Below are 22,205 nucleotides of genomic sequence, written 5' to 3' on the forward strand. Positions count from 1 at the left end.
TTGGTGTATCTCAGGGAGGCGTGGGGTCGTGTTAGTGGTCCAGATGCGTGGGGTCGCTTGACCCTGAGTTTCCTGAGCAATAGCCCACCCCATAAACGACGCGTGTGGTCAGGTGCCCCCCCTGATTTCTGCTCAGCCTTTTGGACGTGGGGGGAGAAAGGGGCTCTGTCCTTCTCCCACTGCTCCTCCCCTCCAGCACATTCGGCCCCTGTCCCTGGCAGCTGGGCCTGGGCGGGGAGCGGACGGGGCAGGATGGAGCCACTTTTCACGCCGGCTCAGGCTGGTCACTGCTTTGTGCGTAGTGATGGCTGCCTGAGAGAACTGGACTGGGGAAGGCGGTAGCGGCCCGCCCCCTCTGCTCCACACCCAGGCCCGTTTGCCGGGGACGTGGGCAGAGCGAGCCAGAGCCTCCCTTCACGCCCAGCACGTTTCTGGCTCGCTCAGCCCCGGCCCACAGCAGCCGGGCCCGAGCGGGGAGTGCAGGGGGCAGGCCTCCACTGCTGCCTCCCCAGCCAGGCTCCCTCTCCGGCAGCCGCCACATCGCACCGTAGCAGCGGCCTGGAGCGGCCACCTCCAGCCGGCGAGAGAAGCCGCTCCGTCCTGCTCCCCGCCTGGGCCCAGCTGCCCGGGAGAGCCGCCGAGCGAGCTGGGAAGGGGCCGGGAGGGGAGACGGACGGAGTTCACTCAGGCGCGGCAGGGAGAAGTCGACGGCCTCGAGCTGGGCGCAGGGTGAGGGGTCGCTGGGCACAGGTTCCCTGGCCTCTGCCCAGATGGAGGTTGGGACATCGCCTGCGCCTCCCCTGCTGAGTGTCCAGCCTTATTTATTTATTTATTTGAGCAGCGTTCGTGACATTTTCCTCCGTTTTTCCCCCCACGCAGCTCCACCCCCCCCCCCCCACCCATTTGGTTGTTTCTGCACCTGTGCCCATTTCCAAAGCTCCCCTGCCCTCCACCCCCCCCAGCCCCGATGGCTGGCCTGGTCTCCGTTGCCATGATAACTTCCGCTCGGTCTTTTCCTGGCCCTCGTTTTCCGTGTCACCCCTTTGGTCCTGTCTCTTTCCCCATGGTTTGTCCAACCCAAAATCTGCCCTTCTCCTCCCACAAACATCCCCCTTCCCCCCTAGGCACATTGCCTCTCGCCCCTGCCAGGGGTGAGACGTGAACCAGCCGTTCAGGGCCTGGAGGAAAGTGAGTGAGGCAGTGCCAAGGCAGCTAATGCCTCGTCCCCATTGCGTGTCTCTCCCTCCCATTGATCTATCTTGAGACATGGGGGTGGAGTGTGAAGGAGAGACCAGGCAAGAGGAGCAGTAGGAGAATATGGAGACGTTCGTGCCTGGCAGCTCAGCACTGGAAGGAATAGCCCCTAGCACCATCATGGGGAAATACTGTGGGGGAAACCCTAGCATTTTAAGCGGAGGGGAATGATAGAAGGGACAAAATGTGTGACTGATACCATTGCCAGTGCCAACCGTTCACAAGGTGTGCGCCAGGCGCTCAAAAATCATGATTTTCAAACAAATAAATGTGGGGGTTTTAGTTCTGCTAGTTTCTGGGCCTTTAGGATCCATCTGCTTCATGTTTTCAAGTTTTTCTCTGCAACCATGAGGACTGGAAACTTCCTTTTTTGTACTAATGGAGGCCAAAATTCTCATGGATTCTCTTGGTTCCAACAACTGGGGCTGCAAGGAAAACACCAGAATTTGTGAGACGCATGAAAACGTTGCCGGAGTTGGCAAGAGATGAGCATCACTTGGCAAATTCAGACTGGAAACATTTTCTAACCGAGAGTGTAATTAGCCAGTGGAACAATTCACCAAAGATCATGGTGGACTTTCCACTGACCATTTTAAAATCAAGAGTAGATGCTTTTCTAAAAAGTCTGATCTTGGAATGAATGTGGGGAAATTCTCTGGCCTGTGTTATGCCGGAGGTCAGTCTAGATTATCACAATCGTCCCTTCTGGCCTTGGAATTTATTAATCTTGGCAGGTATGTCAGAGGGCTCTCTGGAAGCCTAGTTATTTAATGATCGTAGAGTCCTTCTGAGACCTTCAAATGAAAGGGGATGTACCCACGCTACCATTTGATTGAGCTCTGTGTAAATACCTTTGTGTTATCTTTTGCATTTTAGTCTAGTTCTAGGTTTCCCACCCCCTTGTACATCACTTACATACATTGTCTTAAGCTTCTTTGATAAATGGAAAAAAACAAGGAAGGAGAAAAGCAGAAACCACCAAGTTGTCCGCTGCAGCAATGCGAACAGCTACACGGATGATTATTAATGGCCTCTAATGTGCACTGCCCTGATGTTGGGCTGGGACAATAATGAGGTTAATTCTCGTTCATTCATCTAGAAACATCTTTGCTGAAGTATAATTTAAGATTGCCAATAAGCAATGATGAGCTCATAAATAATGCACTATGATTGAAGGACAGTGGCTTTTCCTGTAATCAGAACTTTTTAGTCCATTTGGGACTCTGAGAGTGTTTTTCTTTTATTCACCCATACTGTGCGTTCTCGTCAACAGAGAGACTAGTATCACTGTGTTTTCTAGTTAAAGTAACACTGCCCCTCATTTCTGCTCTAAGCATCTGGTGGCATAAAATGTTAACAAAAGTACAAGGTAATGCTGGGAAAGATGAAAAGAAGCTAATGGAAAGAACAAAGAAAAATAGATAATGAAGTGATTACAGCACCCATCAGGTTCCATTCCCTGGGGACATTATCTGGCTGGAAATGCATACTGGACTTCCCAAAAGCACAGCAGTATAACGCTAAAGTAACCCCTCTGTTGCTGTATTCCCAAATCTCAGTAGAGCTGCCGTGCCCTTGTGTCCCCCATTTCTGTGCACGAAAATCAGACGCCCCAACCTGGGAACTCCCTGCATAACTCCCTATCTTCAAATGCAAATGCCAGTTTGTGCACAAACATGCAGGGTTTTGTGGGTGGAACTGGCATGAACTCATTGCTGCGGGTGCAACTGCTGCGGTCATGTTTGGGAAACGTGGCTCTTGACATGGAAAAAGTGAATAGGGCATGTAGTCTAACCCCACCCTGCAGTATACAGCACTGCCCTTCCTGGTTTTTATTAACTAGTGCCTCCGTTAGCCTAATTTCTGTCCATTCTCAGTGATGAAGCTTCTTGGTAGATGTAGTCACATCCTTAAGATCATAACATGAAATTATTTTTTTCCAATCTACATTTCCAGGTAAGGTTCGTGTGCAATTTAATGCTCCTCATCTTTTCTTGTGGCATCCTGAATGGTGCTTTATACCTCTCTAACGTTTGCAACTTTCAGAATTTTACAAACTCCTGTCACATCCAGCTGCCATCCATGGTATTTGGACTTCTGCAAGGAATCACATGGATATATTTGGCTTTCATTCAGCCCGTAGTGTTCCGCTAGCCAGCCACCATCATAACAGCTTACGCTTCTATCGTGTTTTTCATTCCAAAGCACCCATTTTGTTTCGCAAGCTGTGGACTCGATTCTGCCCTAATGTGAAATCCCTAAAAACAGCAGAAGGAGAAAACACACACCCTAGAAGTAACGTGGATCGCATGCAGCACGTGTCTGTCTCATTTTACGTTGTGATCTATAGATAACAAGCAGCCCTTCAAAAAAAAGGAGATCTCCATTTGCGGTTCTGGGTCCAGGAGGGCCCCAGGTGGTTTGTGACTGGCTGGAGATGATCTTTCCCCTTGCATATGGTGCATGTGAGGCTGATTTCTCATGCTAAGACTAATGTATATACAGCAGGTTGGTGCTATTCATTGCATTTTACTTAGAAAGTTTTCTAGTATTTGATACACAGTTTTACCAAATACTGCACAATAAATCCAACATATTATAACTCCCAAAAAAGTTATGAAAAGCCCTCTGTTTTCAACTGGGAATTGTGAGGAAATTTTTTTATGCATAGATATGTGCTTTTGTAAGTTCCCAGTGCTGACAGGTTAACTACATGGAAATGACTATTGCATTTTAGAAAACATCTCATTTGCAAAAATATTTCATTTCACATGGCTTTGAACTTTAAAGAAGCGTGGGTGCGTGTAAAATCCAATAACAGCCATTCACTGCAAGGTTACAAGTAACTGCAAATGGGCAAATATTGCTACTGGGTGGGTTACACTAAACTACCAACCCCAAAATGGTCAAGTTGTAACAGTTTTGGTGGGGTAGAAGGTGCAGTATTTCAGTCTTAGCCCTAACACCGACTCCAGCAATGTAACTTAATTTTTTCTTTTGAGTCACCAGTCTAGCACTAGGCCTTGGAACGTTTCCATCTTATAGAATAATTTTATTGCTCTACCAAAGCGCTCCTGTTGTGTGCCATGACCTCAAATGCTCAGTAGCTAGCTGTGCAAATCTGCGACGTTTAACCCTTTTTAAAAGACCAGTACACAAGAATGTGCCTGTAATGATTGCATGCGAAGAGCTGTAACCTCTACCATGCTTCATGTCTTGAAAAAAACTGAACTTCATTCTATGAACACTTCAATTCCAACACATTGTAGAAGAGTTGCCAAATGGAATAACTGTATATATGGTAGCTATCTACAATGTGCATCAATAGATCTGTGAGTTTTTTGGAGGACTGCATACTAGTGTCGGAGTGTCTGGGTAGAAAGCCACTAATGTAGGAAAGGAAAGGAAATGGAGCACAGAAAATCTGGTAGCTTGTAGACGTCTTCAGGTAAATTAAGCATTTTGTGTATGTTACGGAGAGGACTGAAACAGCTGATAATTTTGTACATATGGTGTAATTTAACTGGATTTATTTTATGGCAACATTTTAATTTCACTAAGTCCAGGAAAATGTTCTTAGGATATCTTCTAAGCATGCCTTTATTTTCTGCATATTAACTCTCCTGGGTATACTGCCACCTTAGCATTAGCATTCAATTTTATGGCTGACCCATTAATACAGAATAATGAAATATATCTCATTAGGTTGCATTACATTTTGAACTTAATAAATGGGAAAAGCAATACAGCGAGTTCTGTCTAGCCACCTGAAGGAACATTATTCTTTCTCTCAAAGAATGGGTATGCAATCTTCTAGTATATAGTTGGGTTTTATTCTATTAAAATATAATGAGAAAGGACTCGTATGCCATAATGTAGGGGAACTAAATGGATTTTTTAGAATCATCAATGGAAGATGATTGAGAAAGATAAAGTTTTTCTTCAAAGGAAAAGGGAAAATTCTCTCCTGGGGAGTAAGGTATAGTAAAGCAAAATTACTGTATCCTCTTTATTCACTTAAACCATCCGCAACTCCAGTCCCACAATCCTTCCATTAAGAATCAAATTAAATATTTTCATTTTAAAATTGAAAGCACCAAAGGCTGAAGTAGTTAGAGCAGAGACCATTTTGTAGTTCCCTGTGCTTGGGGGGGTGCATTAGGATCACAAAATGGTCCCTAGTTTTACCCCTTGCCTTAGTGGGGACATAATCTGCACCAATCCTATGCATCTGTGCTGATTTAGCAGCACCGACCTGTGTCTTGAGGGAGGGGAGGGGTTAAGGCTTTACTGTGTGGGGGGAAAAGAAATAATCATGCAGAAATTATGTTGTCCACTACACTGCAGCCTGCACTACAAGAAGCCTGCATGGGTGAATATGTGGGCACTTTTCCCTCCTGTCTAGGCATGAATCGTGACCCACTGTTTTGCCCTAGGAGGTCTTTAAGAATGACCCTAGATTGATCAGCAGAGTTTGCAGCTGGCAAGTTCTCTCAGCTCTGTGGAACCTGGATGCCTAGAAGGAAAGGACTCTGCCCCCTTGCATAGCTCCACTCACTGCTCCTTCCAGGTCATAGTTTCTATTAGCTAGACCCCCCGAGGCAGTGACGGCCGGAGAGAGGACCCAGGGCGTGGGCTATGTATTCACCTCGAGCTGGTGGGTGAGAGTCCAAAGCCCACGCAAACATCCTCACGCCAGCCGTATAGCTGCAGTAGCACAGGCAGCAGTGGCAGAAGCCAGCCACCCCGAGTACATATCCCTTGCAAGCTTCTACCTGGGATAGCTAATCTGTGATGCCACTGCCGCGGCTGCGCTAGTGTTTTTAGTGTGCCAGCGCCATGAGACCGTCCACACGAGCTGAGAACCCCACCCCCCGCTCCGAGTGCACGTGTCACCGACTGAGCACGGCTCCAAGCTGCGTCGAATTCAGGAGGCTGGCAGGCTTTGGTTTCCCCTGCTTGGATCCTTGTTGCCCACAGAGCTGCTCCCTCCCAGTTGGGGAAACTCAGATGAGCCCCAGGCAGAGAGGGAAGAACGTGTCATGGAGTCAGCGCCTTCCTCTTGGAGCGCAAAAGGAGTTGAGTAGGGGCGATGTTCCACTAGAGGAGCGCGCATGCCACACTAAGAGGAGACAGTCCAGCCCAGTGTGGCCTAATTTGTAAGCGACTGAGCACCTCTTTGAGATTAACCTGGGACTGGGGTCTAGTGGGAGAGCTTAGGGCACTCGGCACCTCTTCTGCGCTAAAGCCATTGGCCAAGATTCTCACAAATGGCTGATTTCCGGTGCCGCCATTTCTGAATGCTTGAATTTCAGAGGCTGGGTGTCTGACTTTTGGAAAATGTTGGCCTTTTACTTTAAACTTAAGCTAAGACTGGCTTACTATAGTTGTTTTAATGCAGTTGGCTCAATAGAATGATCATCGAAGTATGAGAATTGCCAGATGGGATCACCAAACGGGACAAACTAGTGCAGTATCCTCTCTCTAACAATGCCCACCACCAACAGTGTCAGAGGAGGGTCTTTGAAACTCTGTAACGGGTCTGTGGACGTGCCCCGGAAAGCGGGGAGCAGCGTCCGGGTTTCTCCCTCTCTGGGTCCTCCTCAGAGGGGGACCACCCCTCCCGGCTACCTCCCACCGGGAGTAGTCCTGAGCCCCGTTCCGGTCTAGGTTAGCAGTCTAAGCACCAGGCCCTCAGGCAGGGCTGGCCGGGTAAGCAGGCTGCTCTCTGGAGCAGTATGGCGGTGAGGTTCTCTCAGGGTTGTTAGGGAAGGGGGACGCAGGCCCGCCCGTCTCCACTGCCTTCCAGCCCAGGGCCCTGGCAGTGGCAAAGGCGTTTGCCACAGGGTCGGCGGGGCTCCAGCCGCAACACACCGCTTGGGTTGCCCCTGACTCAGCCACTAACTTGCGGCTATCCCTGGGCTTCTTCTTCCCCGAAACTCCCGGTACCTGCCTCCTCTCGGTCGCTGGGGCCTGGTAGTCCCGCTAGGCCCTCCTCGTCCACAGATGGCAGCTCGGGCAGCTCCATGGGCTCATCCTCGGAGGGCAGCTCTTCCAGGTCCTCCGGCCCCCAGGCCGCGGGCAGGGCCGGTAAGTTCTCTGGGTCCCAGGCTCTGTACTGCTCCGGCGGGCCCGCCTCCGGGTCCCAGGCCGTGGGTGTCTCAGGGGGGTTCTCCTCGGGCTCGCCGGCAGCGGGAAACCCCGATGGGCCTTCTTCCGGCTCCCAGGCAGCGGGGAACTCGGGTGAGGCCTCCGCGGATCCCCAGGCTGGGGTTAAGGCCGGCCGCTCCCTCTCAGTATGGCTCTCCGGCCCGGCCTTAGCTGGGAGCTGCTGAGGAGGAGGAGGAGGAGGAGCGTCCTTCCCCCTCGGCCATCCTCCTCTGACTGAGCTAACAGGCCTGACTTTTAAAGGCCGGGCTCCGCCCCCCTGCTTCCGGTCAGGTGGGGACCCTGGGGCCTTTAAAAGCCTGGCTCCGCCCCCCTGCTTCCGGCCAGGGTTTCCCCTTGGGGGCTCTATCAGCCAGGGTGGGTCTGGTTCCCTCTCTGGGTCCTCTTCAGAGGGAGACCACCCCTCCCGGCTACAGGGTCATTATGGAATAAAACAATGGTTTTAAATTTGTGAATCCATCTGATATTGCAAATCCACATCAGTTAGTGCTCCATGATGGAGAATTACTCAGACCTATGCTGTCACCAAAACTGCAACTATCTGACGTGTCTTTTTGTCCATAATGTGGCTGTTTGTTTAAAGATGGCATGTGTAATCCAGGCAGTTAGTGGACAGTTGCTGTAACGCTTTATTTCCCACTAGGATAAAAATTATGTCAGCAATCTATGTGGATAATTGTGGGAGGAAAATAATTCTTACCAATTATCTCCCTCCCAGCACTGAACAAATGTGAAGATGCTATCTAGTTCTAATTTATCAACCAGTCAAATTCATCTCATTAGGAATCCCAAAGTCAATAATCTGATCATCTGCCCTGCTTGTGGGATAACTGATTCCAGGAAGCGCACAGCTCAGATTGTCATGGGAAAAGTGCCAGTGTTTAAAAAAAGGAACAGGCAGAGATTTAGATCAGAAGACACTCTTTAATCTTTCACCCGGGATATATTTTGGGATGTCAGCCTGCTTTAAATGTTTCACCGTATATTTGTTCAGTTCTTTTGAATTTTCCCATTACTATCTTAAATTGAATTGCCTTCATATTTAACTAAACAAATCAAACCTTAATCTAGATATTGACACTGTGAGATAGATATACTGTGTCAGCTGAAAGATAAATGGTAAAGCCAAGTGTTTTCAATGGACTACATGCAACATCTGGAGCCACATACTCTTCTGATTTATTCTCGTGTAGCCCCATTGGCAGCAAGAGGGACAGAAGGTGTCAAGCGGCATGAAATTTGGCAAACGTGTTGCAATCTCTTTATTGTAGAGAATTGGAAAAGGAAATATGTATTGGAGCATTGTGCCAGAAAGTGCGGTGATGCTGTAAAAACATTTTAAATAGATAAAAATCACTAATTAACAAGAGCAAATATTTAATGTATTTTATGTTGCTATTAAAAAAAGGCCTATGGTCCTTTTTGGCTTCCCAGTTTTAAGCAAAAGGGAATCATCAGCTGGAAGGCGTTTCATTCAGTTTTAGCACTTTTGGCACAAAGTACAAGTTTTAAAGGCCAGTCTTGTTAAAGTGAAAGTGATACCAAAGCTGCACCAGTGTGATCGGGGTGGGGGATGAGGGGAGGAACAGCAGCTGATGGTTCTCGTGACTGCATTGCTTGTAATCTGTTTTCATTTAATTTAAAAAAACTCTGAAGAAGTAAGTACCTGTCGGTATAGGCTGGCATGGACCTCATCCAGTTCAGATCAGTGTTCTCGGAGGGTGGCCCACAAACCTCCAGAGGTTAGCAGAGCTCCTCCTCGAAGGAGTTTGAGAACCAAGCTACAATTGACTGAAGCATTGGGAAAGAGGGGTGGCCTATGAAAGAGTTGTCTAATGACGAAGGCACTTAACAAAGATTCCAGGGAGCCATTCCTCTAGATGAAGCTGAACAAGCTGAAGGTCAAATATGACAGTTTCAGCTTTCTTGGGGTAGGCAGGATGGCGAGATTAACAGATAAAGCTGAAATCTTACCTTTCCGCTTGGGAGGAATTTGTGATCTATACAGAGGCCCACTTTGTTTTTCACATTTCACACTAGACCTTGTACTTCATAGAGCTGATAAGACCGGCCAAAGTTACTGCTATTACACAGACTCTTGCATAAAAGAGTGCAAAAAGCCAGTGGTTTATATAAATGACGTTCATCAATTTTAAATGGCAGTTAGCTTCTTAATAGGATGCTTTAGCTGCCCCATGCTCTACATACGCCTTTTAACTTGAGACACATGAGAAATCTTTACTTTCTAATGGTTCAATGAAAAAACCCATATCATTAATCAGACCTTGAAGAAAATTCTTTTGAAGCCAAATCCAGTGAAGGGTAGGATGACCAGATAGCACGTGTGAAAAATCGGGATGATTTTGGGGGGTAATAGGTGCCTATACAAGAAAAAGCCCTAAATACTGGGACTGTCCCTATAAAGTCAGGACTTCTGGTCAGTCTAGTGCAAGATAATCTGTCCCTCTCCCCCCCCCCCATTTTTTTTTACACATGGATGAATGATGGTTGGGGTCACATGATAAGGAAATGCTAACTTTCTCATATATGGCTGGGACTTTAAAAAACTTCTTCAGACCTACATTTTCATTGTCTGCTCTCTCTTGCTGTGAATCAAATATCTGGAACTCTGAACTTTCAGGAAGTTTAAGTGATTTGCGAATACAAATGCATGCATCCCCAAATCAGACTGATAGCCATCTAATGACTGTCATTGCTCTGGCAAATAATACTTATGAGTATTATGTAAGCCTGAGCATAGTTGCTTGCAGGAGCAAAATTAGGGGCTGGATTGTCATCCTGTTGAAGATTTGGCCTGATCTCAGACTAGAAAAACACTGTAAGTCCTTTCAATTGATCCAAGGTAATCAATATCGAACGCTTGCGTCTCCTAAGCTTGCCCTAATAATACTACTGTGAGAAGTAAATGGTCTATTGGAAGGCGTGGCTTTTTCCCCAAAGCAATTAGTAACAAATGAATCTTAAAAAGATGGAGTAAAATGAGTTCTGGGAATGTATTGTACATGGGAGACTAGTCACTAGACACCAGATAGTTGTTAGTTTTTATAGGGCTGTAACACTTTCCAGGTATAAGGTAAGACAGGCTGGGTCACTCCCCGGAGATTTTTACACAGATAGCACAGGTGAAGCCTCAGATGATGGAGGGAGTGGTGGGGTAACAAAACAAGGGAAGGGGGACAGGGGGCAGGCTCACAGGCGAGCATGTTCTTACCACCACATCGCTGAGCTTCCTTCTGAAAGAGGCAAGTCCACCATATTCTAGAAGGGATTAAGGGGGTCCAGCGGCAATAGCAGCTCTGCAACAGACTTCCTGTCTGACCTTGGGCAAGTCACTCAGTCTTTCTGTGCCCCAGTTCTCTCTCTGTCGAATGGGGATGAGAATCCTTTCTTGTTCCACCCCCCCCTCCCCCCCCCCACGGCCCTTGTCTATTTAGGGCGTATCGGTTTTGGGGCAGGGACTGTCTCTTGTACACCAGTGTGGTGAGGCCCTGATCTCAGTTCAGGTTCATGAGAGCTACTGCGATACAAATGACAATTTTCCTCCTGGAACAAATGGGCTGGGGTCATGGCAGGGCACATTAATCATTAAATCTTACAGATACCTGAGATGCCTGGGAAACTCAACAGATCCCAGGCCACGTTCTCTGTCTGTGGCATGCACTAACTTCGTTTCCTGAGGGCGTTCGTCTAATTCTGGTGGTTGACCGTGGCGCATGGGTGCCGGGTGGTGCTTAGTGGCCTGTGATACAGTGGAGGTTGAACAAGATGCTCTGGTTCTGGCTTTAAACTCTAGGACACGCTCTGTGTACAAGGTCTCCCATAAGAAAGAAGCCAGGATCCCTCTCGGCCTACTGCCCAGACCCCCTCAACAGCAACTACTGCTCCCTCGTACTGTCCTGAGAAGGGAACGTTTCTGACCCAGGGCAGCTCTTCTCCTGACTCCTCCTCCCTCCTGCTGCTCATGGCTTCTTCAGCCACACGGAGTAAAGCTCTCACGTAAGACAGTGTGACTCTCCCTAACATGGCCAGCTAAAGCAACGACCTCCCCACCTCTGTGGCCATGGGCTGGGGCCCGGGTGGCGCTGCATTCGAGGTGCTACTTCACTGGCCGCAATCAGGAAGAGGCAGGAGGAGGTGGAGAACTGCCAGAGAAATGGAGCCTCATCTCTGCCTCACTTCTCCCATGCATCGGCCCCAGGACAGTGTGGGCACGAACTGAGCAGTCAGCCACACCCTTTCCAGGGTTGTACTCAGTGATTGCAGGGCGCGGGACCCTCCGAGTCATCATTTCTCATGGAGCAGTGCTGCTTCCCCATCACCGCTTGCTCAGGGCTGAGTCTCGAAGGACACAATCCAGTCCATCGTGGCTAGTAGCAACTAGGTGGTCGGAAGAAGATTTATTTAGTATTAAGAGGAAATGTGGCATGCCCCCACGGCACAGCTGGGAATATTGGTAAGTGGGGATGTATGGGTCAGGAGTGAAGAGGTGCATAAGGAAACATGACTTTTGCCCATAAGCGTTTCGCTTTCAGAGGGGCCACATTCAATACAATTCTCGTCCCGATGGAGCTTTTATTGAATCTGGCCCATCCAGTTCCCAGTACAGGGACAACTGACACAAATCCACCTATAATAAAATACAGTAGCCCTGGTTACAACAACTGTGAAAAATTACAGTGCAAGCAAAACCTGATGGGTAAATCTTGGCCTAATACGCCATATACTGAACAGACAGCATAAAGCAGCGAAAGCAGAAAGGGAGCCCGGGAAAGAAGCATTTCTTGAACAAAAGGAAGACCACGTTTACAAGTTTGCCATGATACTCGGGGAACTATCCGTTATTTACAGCCTCTGTTCTTCCCCTCTGCCATGTGACATGTAGAGCTTCTCCCAAAAGGTGCCGTTTGTGTATTTCCTGCTGCTGCCGCTGGACCAGCTCTGCTTTGTGTTATCCACTGTCCATTCAAGGCATTAACAATAGATGCCCCCTCGAGCAAGAGACAAAGCAATACGAAATGGCAAGGCAAGCCCCAGCTTTTGCGGCACCTTCTGTAAAAGTCAGGCAGGCAAAGTCTCGTCCAGCTGTCTTGTCACCTGTGGCCGGCAGCCTTTCCCTATCCTCCCCCGGGCTTCTGAGCAAGCCCAGAAAGCTGCCGGATGTGGCGTGGGAGCTGGCACGCAGTGGAGTTAGGCTGTGGCAGGGGGCCAGTGATGGATAAGGAATTTAAAGAGACTGTGCAGGGTGCGGAGAGAGTGAGCGTCTTGATGTGGGGCATGAGACCCTCCCAAAGACAGGGGTAGCCTGCCCTAGACTAACTCTGCCACTGAAGAGAATGCACCAGAAGAAGAGACCACTTAGAGGAAAAGGAAGGTTCCTGCTCCCTCCTGAGTAGTAATAACTGTGGTTGTGGAGGGCAAATGCTTTAGGAAGAGATTTATAGTTTCATGGATTCAAAGACCAGAAGAGACCATCTTGTCTGATCTCCTGTCTGACAGAGGCCTGAGAATTTCCCCCAAGCAATTCCCAGAGCAGAGCTTTTAGAAAAACATCCAATCTTGATTGTCAGCGTTGGAGAATCCACTATGATGCTCGGTAAATTGTTCCAATGATTAATTACTCTCACTGTTAAAAAATGTATGCCTTATTTCCTGTCTGCATATGTCTAGCTTCAACTGCTAGCCATTGGGTTGTGTTACACCTGTTGTCTGTTAGAGCCCGTTATTAGGTATTTGTTCTCCACGTGGATACTTAGACTTGTAATCAAGTCACCCCTTGATTAAAAGGGGCTCCTTGATTTTAAAGGGCATGGATGTATACTATCTTATAAAGCTTTAGCAAAACCGATCTACCTTGAATGTGTACATTTCTTTTAACACGGTGCACCAAAAACAGAGCAGCCCAGCTGACAGGGAAATGGAGGAGATGCTACTGTGTATTTACGGTAGAGCTATCTCTTCCTACACTCCTTTAGCTCTCTTTTTATTTATTGTGGTCCATTAATCTTTGTGGCTCCCTGCATATCTGCAAAATAGTTGCATTTGTAACTCCATGAATTAAGCCAGAAAGCTGCTCAGCTCCGGCATTTCTCATTCTCCTTAAATATATTGTTTTCTGACTTTGCCTTACAAATTAAAACAGAATGATTCATGCCAATTTTCTTTGCTATTCTGTATGTAACTCAGTGAGTTCCAAGTGCAGAATAACCTCTATGGGAGGAAATGTTTGAGCCTCATTTACTATCAAGGCCTATTATTCGAGTTACGGTAGCAACATCTATAGTTTTGGGATAAATATTTAACAAGCTAATCCACAGCAAATCTCAGCTTTCACCTCCTTAGGTTTTTAGCCAGTCTGACATTTAAAAAGTGAGTTAATAAATGTTGTATTATTCCTTTCTGTTACTGCTGCTCATTATTCAGACCACAGTGGCAGCAGGAAGCCCAAATCACGGCTCCATTTTACTAGGTGCTATACAGGCCTCTAACAAAAAAGAAAGACTGTTCCTTCTCCAAAACACTTATAATCTTACGTCAAGACGAAATAGGAGGGTAAGAGAACTGAAAAGGAGGGATGACCCGGTAGTGGTGAAATAAGTTAATGCTGGGTAGTAAGCAGAACTTGTCATTCATCACTAGCCTATCTCTGGGCAGCTGGCAAGGCTCTGTCGGTGAATTTCTAAAGACTCTGCCCTAAAGGAAGTGAATTAATGATCTTGTTTAAAAAATCGTCTTCTCATCGATGGTACTTGTATGCCCCCCCGTAAGTTTAGTATCTGAGCATCGCAGAATCTTTTTAATGTGTGGATTTTCACAGCACCCCGGTAAGGCAGGGAAATGCTATTGTCCCTGTTTTACAGATGGGGAGCTAAAACAGAGGAGCCAGATTTTTATAAGTGTTCAAGTGCCCAAAGATGCAGATAGAGGTCTAGTGGGATTTTTAAAAGTGCCTAGGCACCTAACTCCCGCTGATTTCAAGCTTTTTTGAGTAGGTCCTGTCTGTATTTTGTGTCTTGTACAGGGCCAAGGATGTTGCTGGCACTTAACAAGTGCTTAATAAAGAAGATACCATATGCTAGTGTTGGGATACCTCTGATTCCTCTCTGTGCACAGTCCACAGAAGATAGGAGTTAGCTACAGACCCAGCTGTGGAGCCTTGGCTCTTTAGCTCAAACTGTAGCAACTCTTAGCTTTATCCGTGGAGGCCCCTTGTTCAGTCCCTGTCATGATGGCCAAGATGGCGGCTGTCACACTGGGATGAAGAGAATACGTCTCATCCCCCGTCACTCATGTGGTACAGCCATTGGATCTCCATTCCAACAATGGTTATTGCAGATTTACTGGAGTGTCACCTGATATAACTTGGGGGGGTGGGGACGGAGGTTGTAGTTTGTTTTGGCTTTAAACTCTTTCTCTGCTCAGGACTAAAATCACCAAGAACCAGGATTTCCTTTAGAATGTAGTTAGGAAGTTTTTTGTCGTCATTGCAGCTTAGAGATTTTCCTTTCAGCTCCCAGCCATCACTGACTAAAATCTCACTAGGATTTCTAGGAATTAGACGTAGAGGCTGCCATGTTGGGGAGTTATGCCTTATTTATTATTAATTATGATTATTATTTCTATTGTGATAGTGCCTAAAGACTCCCGTCAGGGAGTCCAAAGTCTCTGCACCGGAGAGCTCTCTCTCTAAGAATGATAAGCCTTCAGCTTCATACTTGGTTTGTTGGGAGGCCAGGCCCATTTTGCTGGGTCCAGGGCAAACTCATAACATGGGCCTCCATCCCATCCCGCACAGTTAGAACATAATCGCCACACTGGGTCAGACCAATGGTACATTTAACCCAATATCCTGTCTTCCGACAGTGGCCGATGCCAGGTGCTTCATAGAGAATGAACAGAACCGGGCAATTTATCGAGTGATCTGCGTCCCCTGTCGTCCACTCCCAGCTTCTGGCAGTCAGAGGCTTAGGGACACCCAGTTTGGCCTGAATTTTTTCCTCAGGGTGGTGGGCTTGTGGCTTTCTGGCAGGCCACCCCCCTTGGACTAGGGCTGGGTAGAGTGTACGTATTTCCCCCCCCCACCCCCCCGCTTTACTTGGGGCCTGAGACTAGACGATCTTGATCCTTTTCCTCCTGTAGGCCTGGATCTACGTGAGTTGGGCTGACTCCATGGATGCAGGGGCCCACGTGTCACACACGTCACTTGGGGAGACCGTCAGGGGGCAGATGCCTGTCAATCACTTTGAGAGGCTCAACAGGCTGCACAGTTCCTCACAGGGATCTCCAAAATGGAACTGGAGTCTACCCCGGTCTCCATGGTGATGGGGGCAGGAGACGAGTGGAATTTTGCAGGCCCTCTGCAGTCCCCTCCCCAAACCACCCCTAGGTACCATTGCTCATTTTATTTATTAAGGCCGGGGCTCCAGTGCCCATCTTCCTCTCTCCTGCCGGAGTGACACAGGGCCACAGCTGCCCTAGAATGGGGTAACATGGCCTCAGTGGAGAAAAGAGAGGGGAAGCAAGATCCATAGAAGGCTGCTGGGGGAATGGATCAGGCGCCCCATTGCCCATCCCACCCCCAACCATCCTACAATCCAGTCTGGGCCTGACATATCTGACTGCAAGGAGTTACCTTGCTCTTACTGCCCGGTCACAAAGGCCCAGGATTGGGCCCTACATCTCTCCCTACCAGTAGGCACAAAATATTACTTGTTTGGGAAAAGGCAAGAATATCCGCCTGTCGGTCAGTCTCTCCAGTTATCACTGGTGTTGTGCTTCTGCTTTCTTCTTCTCCACTGGTTGTTCCTCTTGTGTTGCGTGCTTCCTTCCCGTACAATCTCAAGTGCCCGTACAAATGCTGTCACGTGGCTTTGGTCTGTGTCACGCCCAGCAAATCACCTTGCACCAGCAAAAAGCTTTTTCCATTCCAAATGCTCAGGAACAGGCCACATCACCTGGCAGCATGCGGCAAAAATTGATGTCTATTGAGTAAACCCGAAGACAGAGGAGGATAACGCAACTTCACCAGGTCAGTTCCCAGACTACTGCACTGGGCAACACAGTATAGGAAGGAGATGACCTGCCCTGAGTGGTGAAAGAACAGGTTCAGGACTATTTAGAAAAGCTGGACATGCACAAATCCATGGGGCTGGATGCAATGCATCCGAGGATGCTGAGGGAGTTGGCTGATGTGATTGCAGAGTCACTAGCTATTATCTTTTGAAAACTGTTGGCGATTGGGGGAGGTCCCAGATGATTGGCAAAAGGCAAATAGAGTGCCCATCTTTAGAAAAGGGAAAAAGGAGGATCCGGGGAACTACAGACAGTCAGCCTCACCTCAGTCCCCAGAAAAATCATGGAGCAGTATAGTGTAGGTTGTGGAAGATGTTGTGACGCCTTGAGATAGTGACACAGTGGGTCTGGTCAGGACCGGTTGAGCAGTAAATAGGTTATGTAACCTGTTTTGCAATTTGTTATCTGATTGTGTTTTGTGCCAAGGAAAGTGAAAGTGTTAGCCAAGCCACCTGCTGTAAATAAGCCAATCCCTGCTATTCCCTAGAGAAAATATGTCATGCTGTATAAAACCTTGAAATGCGAGCTACACCAGGAGACCCCACTGTGAACTCACCCTGAAGTGTCTGGCATTCCCCTGCAGCTGCTTCACAGAGCCCTAGGGTCTCCCTCTGCTGTTTGGAGCGTAAGACGTGATTAAAGATAAGTGTACCTAATTGGAGTGGGCGTGTTTTTATTCCTTTCCTGGAATCCAGAACCGACAGGCAGCACTGCCTGGTATAACAAGCAGGTCCTGAAGGAATCCATTTTAAGGCACTTGGAAGAGAGGAAGGTGATCAGGAACAGTCAGCATGGATTCACCAAGGGCAAGTCATGCCTGACAAACCTGATTGCCTTCTATGAAGAGGTGACTGGCTCTGTGGATGTGGGGAAAGCGGTGGACGTGATATACCTTGACTTTAGCAAAGCTTTTGATATGGTCTCCCACAGTATTTTTATCAGCAAGTTAAAGAAGTATGGGTTGGTTGGATGAATGGACTATAAGATGGATAGAAAGCTGGCTAGATCATCGGACTCAACAGGTAGTGATCAATGGCTCAATATCTAATTGGCAGCCCGTATCAAATGGAGTGCCCCAGGGGTCGGTCCTGGGGTGAGTTTTGTTCAACATCTTCATTAATGATCTGGAGGATAGAGTGGATTGCACCCTCAGCAAGTTTACAGATGACACTAAGCTGGGGGGAGTGATAGATACGCTGGAGGGTAGGGATAGGATACAGAAGGACCTAAACAAATTGGAGAATTGAGCCAAAAGAAATCTGATGAGGTTATACAAGGACAAGTGCAGAGACCTGCACTTAGGACAAAAGATCCCATGCACAGCTACAGACTGGGAACCGACTGGCTAGGCAGAAGTTCTGCAGAAAAAGATCTGGGGTTACAGTGAACAAGAAGCTGGATATGAGTCAATATTGTGCCCTTGTTGCCAAGAAGGATAACGGCATATTGGGCTGCATAGGAGCATTGCCAGCAGATCGAGGGAAGTGATTCTTCCCCTCTATTCGGCACTGGTGAGGCCACATCTGGAGTATTGTGTCCAGAAAGGATGTGGACAAATTGGGGAGAGTCCAGCGCAGGGCAATGAGAATAAATGATTAGGGGGCTGAGGCACATGATTTATGAGGAGAGGCTGAGGGAATTGGGCTTATTTAGTCTGCAGCAGAGAGGAGTGAAGCAGGATTTGATAACAGCCTTCAACTACCTGAAAGGGGATTCCTGGGAGGATGGAGCTAGGCTGTTCTCAATGGTAGTAGATGACAGAACTAGGAGCAATGGTCTCAAGTTGCCGTGGGGGGAGGTCTAGGTTGGATATTAGAAAAAAGTTTTGTACTAGGAGGGTGGTGAAGCACTGGAATGGTTTATCTAGGGAGGTGGTGGAATCTCCATCTTTAGAGGTTTTTAAGGCCTGCCTTGACAGAGCCCTGGCTAGGATGATTTAGTTGAGGTTAGTCCTTCTTTAAGCAGGGGATTGGACTAGATACCTCCTGAGGTCCCTTCCAACCCTAATCTCCTATGATTCTAACTCCCAGTTTGGCTGTGATTGTGCCAGGAATTGGAGTGATTGCTGGGGTGAAGGCATGCTGCTGTTATTGACAGTGCTTATTAGGGTGTTATGTCTTGAATGGAGTTACAAAACTCTCTACTTTTCAGTTTCTTGTCTCTTTATATCTTTAGAGCAGCAGTCGTTTTTTTTTCATTCTCCCTCAAATTTACTTTTCCTCTTGCTGCCCGCAGCTGACTTTTCGGTCCCTACGAACAGACTCTGCTTTACTTGACATGTATGTGTTGTGCTTGTATTCCTCCTTAGTCACTGAGTCATAGTTTATTTAATTGTTAATGTGATCATGACATAATCTAGACAGCCAAATTCCACTCTCATTTATACCAGTGTAGATCTGGAATAATTCCATTAAAATCAGTGGGGTTACTCGAGATTTATGCTGGTGTGTGTCAGCATAATTTGGCCCAGGGTGTGATTTTTATAGAAGAGACAAAAATAGAATCAAGTGCCTGGCCCATGCCACGTTTTGTTTTTGCAAAGCATTTTAAATGGAAAATTGCAAAACCAATGCCAGTTTTGTCCTTCTGTCTTTTAAAACAGAGATGGACAAAAAAAGAAAAAATATCACTGTCACCTTTGCCAGACATTCATGCATGCATCTTCGGGAATTACAATAAAGTTGAACCTGGATTTGATCCACCTTAACTTTTGCCGACGTTTAGTCTGACACTTGAATTCATTCTGTCACTTGCTTTGCTTTCCTTTTACTTAGTATTGATTTATTTCATCCCCACAGCTATCTCCGATTATAATAATGATTAAAATAACCCAATAAATAAGGTTAGTTTTTTATTCAAGATCAGACATGGCTTCATTAAAAACTGATGAAGGATAACGTGATAATGTAGGGGGTTTGCATGTTGTGGAAATATATCTACATGAACCATGTGTGTGCCTCTATCATTCCTTCAGAATCCCTACACTGGCTTCTCAGAACATTTCCCAGTGCTTTTACTTACATTTAAAGACGTTTAAAATGGTCCATTGTATTGGTCAACCTTCATTTTTTCTTCATAGTTCTAGTGTTAACTAAGGTCCAAATTGTCTGGTTGTAATTTGTGGAGCACTGAAAGCAAGAGAAACTTATAATTATGCCTCCTATTATGGAATTCACTTCCTATTGCTATTCAGAATAACCAATCTGCGTTTGTATTAAAAACCACCTTGAAGTAGTAACTGTTCTTGACCACTCTGAGTTCTTGATAATCTCAGGGAGTTACTTGTGCAGCGACCTCTGGCTCAGTCTAGAAGACCGCTGCCTAGATACATTTGTTCTTGTCACGGAAGTAAAACAAAAATGTCCTTTGTTTTTGGCAGCTTTTTGCGATCTTTGCATTTGCAACATGTGGTGGTTATTCTGGAGGCCTGCGGCTCAGCGTGGACTGTGCAAACAAGTCGGAGAGCGACCTCAGCATTGACATAGCCTTTGCCTATCCTTTCAGGTAATCCATTTTGGTTTTTGGCAGTTCCTGTTCGGGGATGCAAATCATCGGGGCCTGATCTGGATCCTACTGTCTCCGTGGGAAGACGCTTGTGGAAAATAAGGGTGGTATTTTCAGAAGCACTTAAGTGACATCGTTGTCTAAGTCCCATTTTCAAAAGCAATTTAAGAGCCTAAGACTCACTGAAAAATCAATGGGATTTAAGCTCCTAAGGGCCAGAATTTCAAAGGTATTTAGGCGCCTAAATGCAATTTTCAAAAGGATTTAGACAGGTTAATCTAAAGGAAGTTCAGTGCTTGGGTACTTCTGAAAATCCCACTAGGCATCTATCTGCATCTTTGGACATCTAAGAATATTTTAAAATCTGGCCCCATATCCCTTTTGAAAATAGGTACTTTTAAAATCTTACCCTAAATATAAGAGAGAGAAGGTGGGTGAGAGAATATTTTTATTGGCCCAGCTTTTATGGGTGGAAGACACAGAGTCAAGCTTTTACGTTACACAGAGCCGAAGAAGATCTCTGTGTGACTCGAAAACTTGTCTTCATCTTTGCTGCCAACAGAAGTTGGTCCAATAAAAGATCTCGCCCACCTTCTTTCTCTTATATCCTGGGACCAACACAGCTACAATAACACTGCAAATTCTAAACAGAAGAAAGACATAGTGCGACAAATAAAGTTAAAATTCTGTTAAGGATTCCAATGCTATAAAACTTTGAGTGAAAATGACACCCGCAACGTCACTTTTAAAATATAAATTGGGTCCACTCTAGGAACCTGTCTTGCATTTCTATACAACTGTTCTCTTCAAGAAATCTTGAGATGATAAAAAAACAATGGAAAACGTGTAACCCTGTCTAAGTTAAGTACCCCATGACCCTATCTGAAATTGTTATATTGCTTCTGGAAATCATATGCTGTTTTGCTTGTGACTTCATTATGCATAAACCAGAAATAATGTGTTAAGCATGACAGAACTAACTGAAAAATAACATCTACCAACCATTGCACACTGTTGGTGATGTTCTTGAATTGCTGTTAATTTATGGTATATTTATATTACTCCAAAGAGTCATATTTTCTTTATACAAATGGGGTTTTGATTTTACTGTTCTGCACAGGCTTTCACTTCTTTTTAGTATGCATGAGATGGGCTCTGTAAATTGAGTTATGTGAATTTATAATGTGATTCACTTCCAAATAGGTCATTTCATCAGCATTCATTATAGAAGTAAGCATAGAAAAGAGCTTTTAATTTCAATGATTATAAAACATTATTTTATGTAAAAAGTTAATAAAGCTAAATGGTAATACAATATCTATTGGCACTAAAAGAGAAATGTTGAGTATTGCTTTGGGAAGAAAACAACTAGATATAATGTATTATTGTTCATTAAGAAACAATTACTTTGCAATTAATTTGCGAATAACTGCTGAGTAATTGTACCTTTCTAACAAATATGAAGGACAACTTGTCAATAGGATACCACCGTAGCAAGGAATTCTTCTAACAGAATTACTTTAATTATGGGTCTACACGTCATAGTTCCATATGAGAAGGGAAATGCCATTTATCAAAGGAGAATTTTGGGACAGATATTGAAGAAACTCAATGTGTTTTTGCAAATCAGACATTTGTGTGCAAACATCAAGTATTCGTGTGCATAAATAAGGTACTCAGAAACATATGCACACAGTCTTATCTACTAACTTTGAAAATCTGTCCCTGTGCTTCCACTGGAAGTCCATTAGCTTTCATTATGTTTCACTTAACAAGTCCTTCCTATTCTGATTGTTATTTACAAGTGTTTCCTTTCCTTCCTCCTTTCTCTTTAATGCTCATGTCACACGATTTGTGCATTTGTACAGGCTGTCGAGATGGCTAATGCAACTCCTGAAACATTGGCATGCAATCTGCTTTCTGAGCGCTCACTTATTTTCATGGCCCTTTCTTCCGTTCTCTCATCAACCTGATTCTGCAATTTGAACTGCACAGGCAGAACTGTGACTGCTGACTTCTATGGGACACAGCAGGGGTCCACCCACGCAGATCTGATTTCAGGATCTCTCACCTTCCTGCTCCCCACCCCAGAGAATGTGGGCTTTGTGCAAGTAGGGAGAAGTTCCCTCTGATTGTTCCCTCATGTGTCCATGACTGAATACGTCTGTATTCACACAGCAGGTTTTATC

The 22,205-nt window shown here is 46.2% G+C and overlaps 1 protein-coding gene across 1 annotated transcript in view; it reads left to right on the forward strand.

Annotated features, from left to right (window-relative positions):
- SYNPR (synaptoporin) overlaps positions 1–22,205 on the forward strand; it is a 149,858-nt gene that overhangs the window by 92,135 nt on the left and 35,518 nt on the right. The window contains exon 3 of the mRNA XM_067541613.1: positions 19,892–20,016. Coding sequence (XP_067397714.1) covers positions 19,892–20,016 — 125 coding nt within the window. The remainder of the gene's footprint in view (positions 1–19,891; positions 20,017–22,205) is intronic.

This window comes from Emydura macquarii, unplaced genomic scaffold (assembly GCF_026122565.2).
Source record: "Emydura macquarii macquarii isolate MOO-44397 ecotype Brisbane River unplaced genomic scaffold, CSIRO-AGI_Emac_v2 contig_71, whole genome shotgun sequence".
Classification (NCBI taxonomy): Eukaryota; Metazoa; Chordata; order Testudines; family Chelidae; genus Emydura; species Emydura macquarii.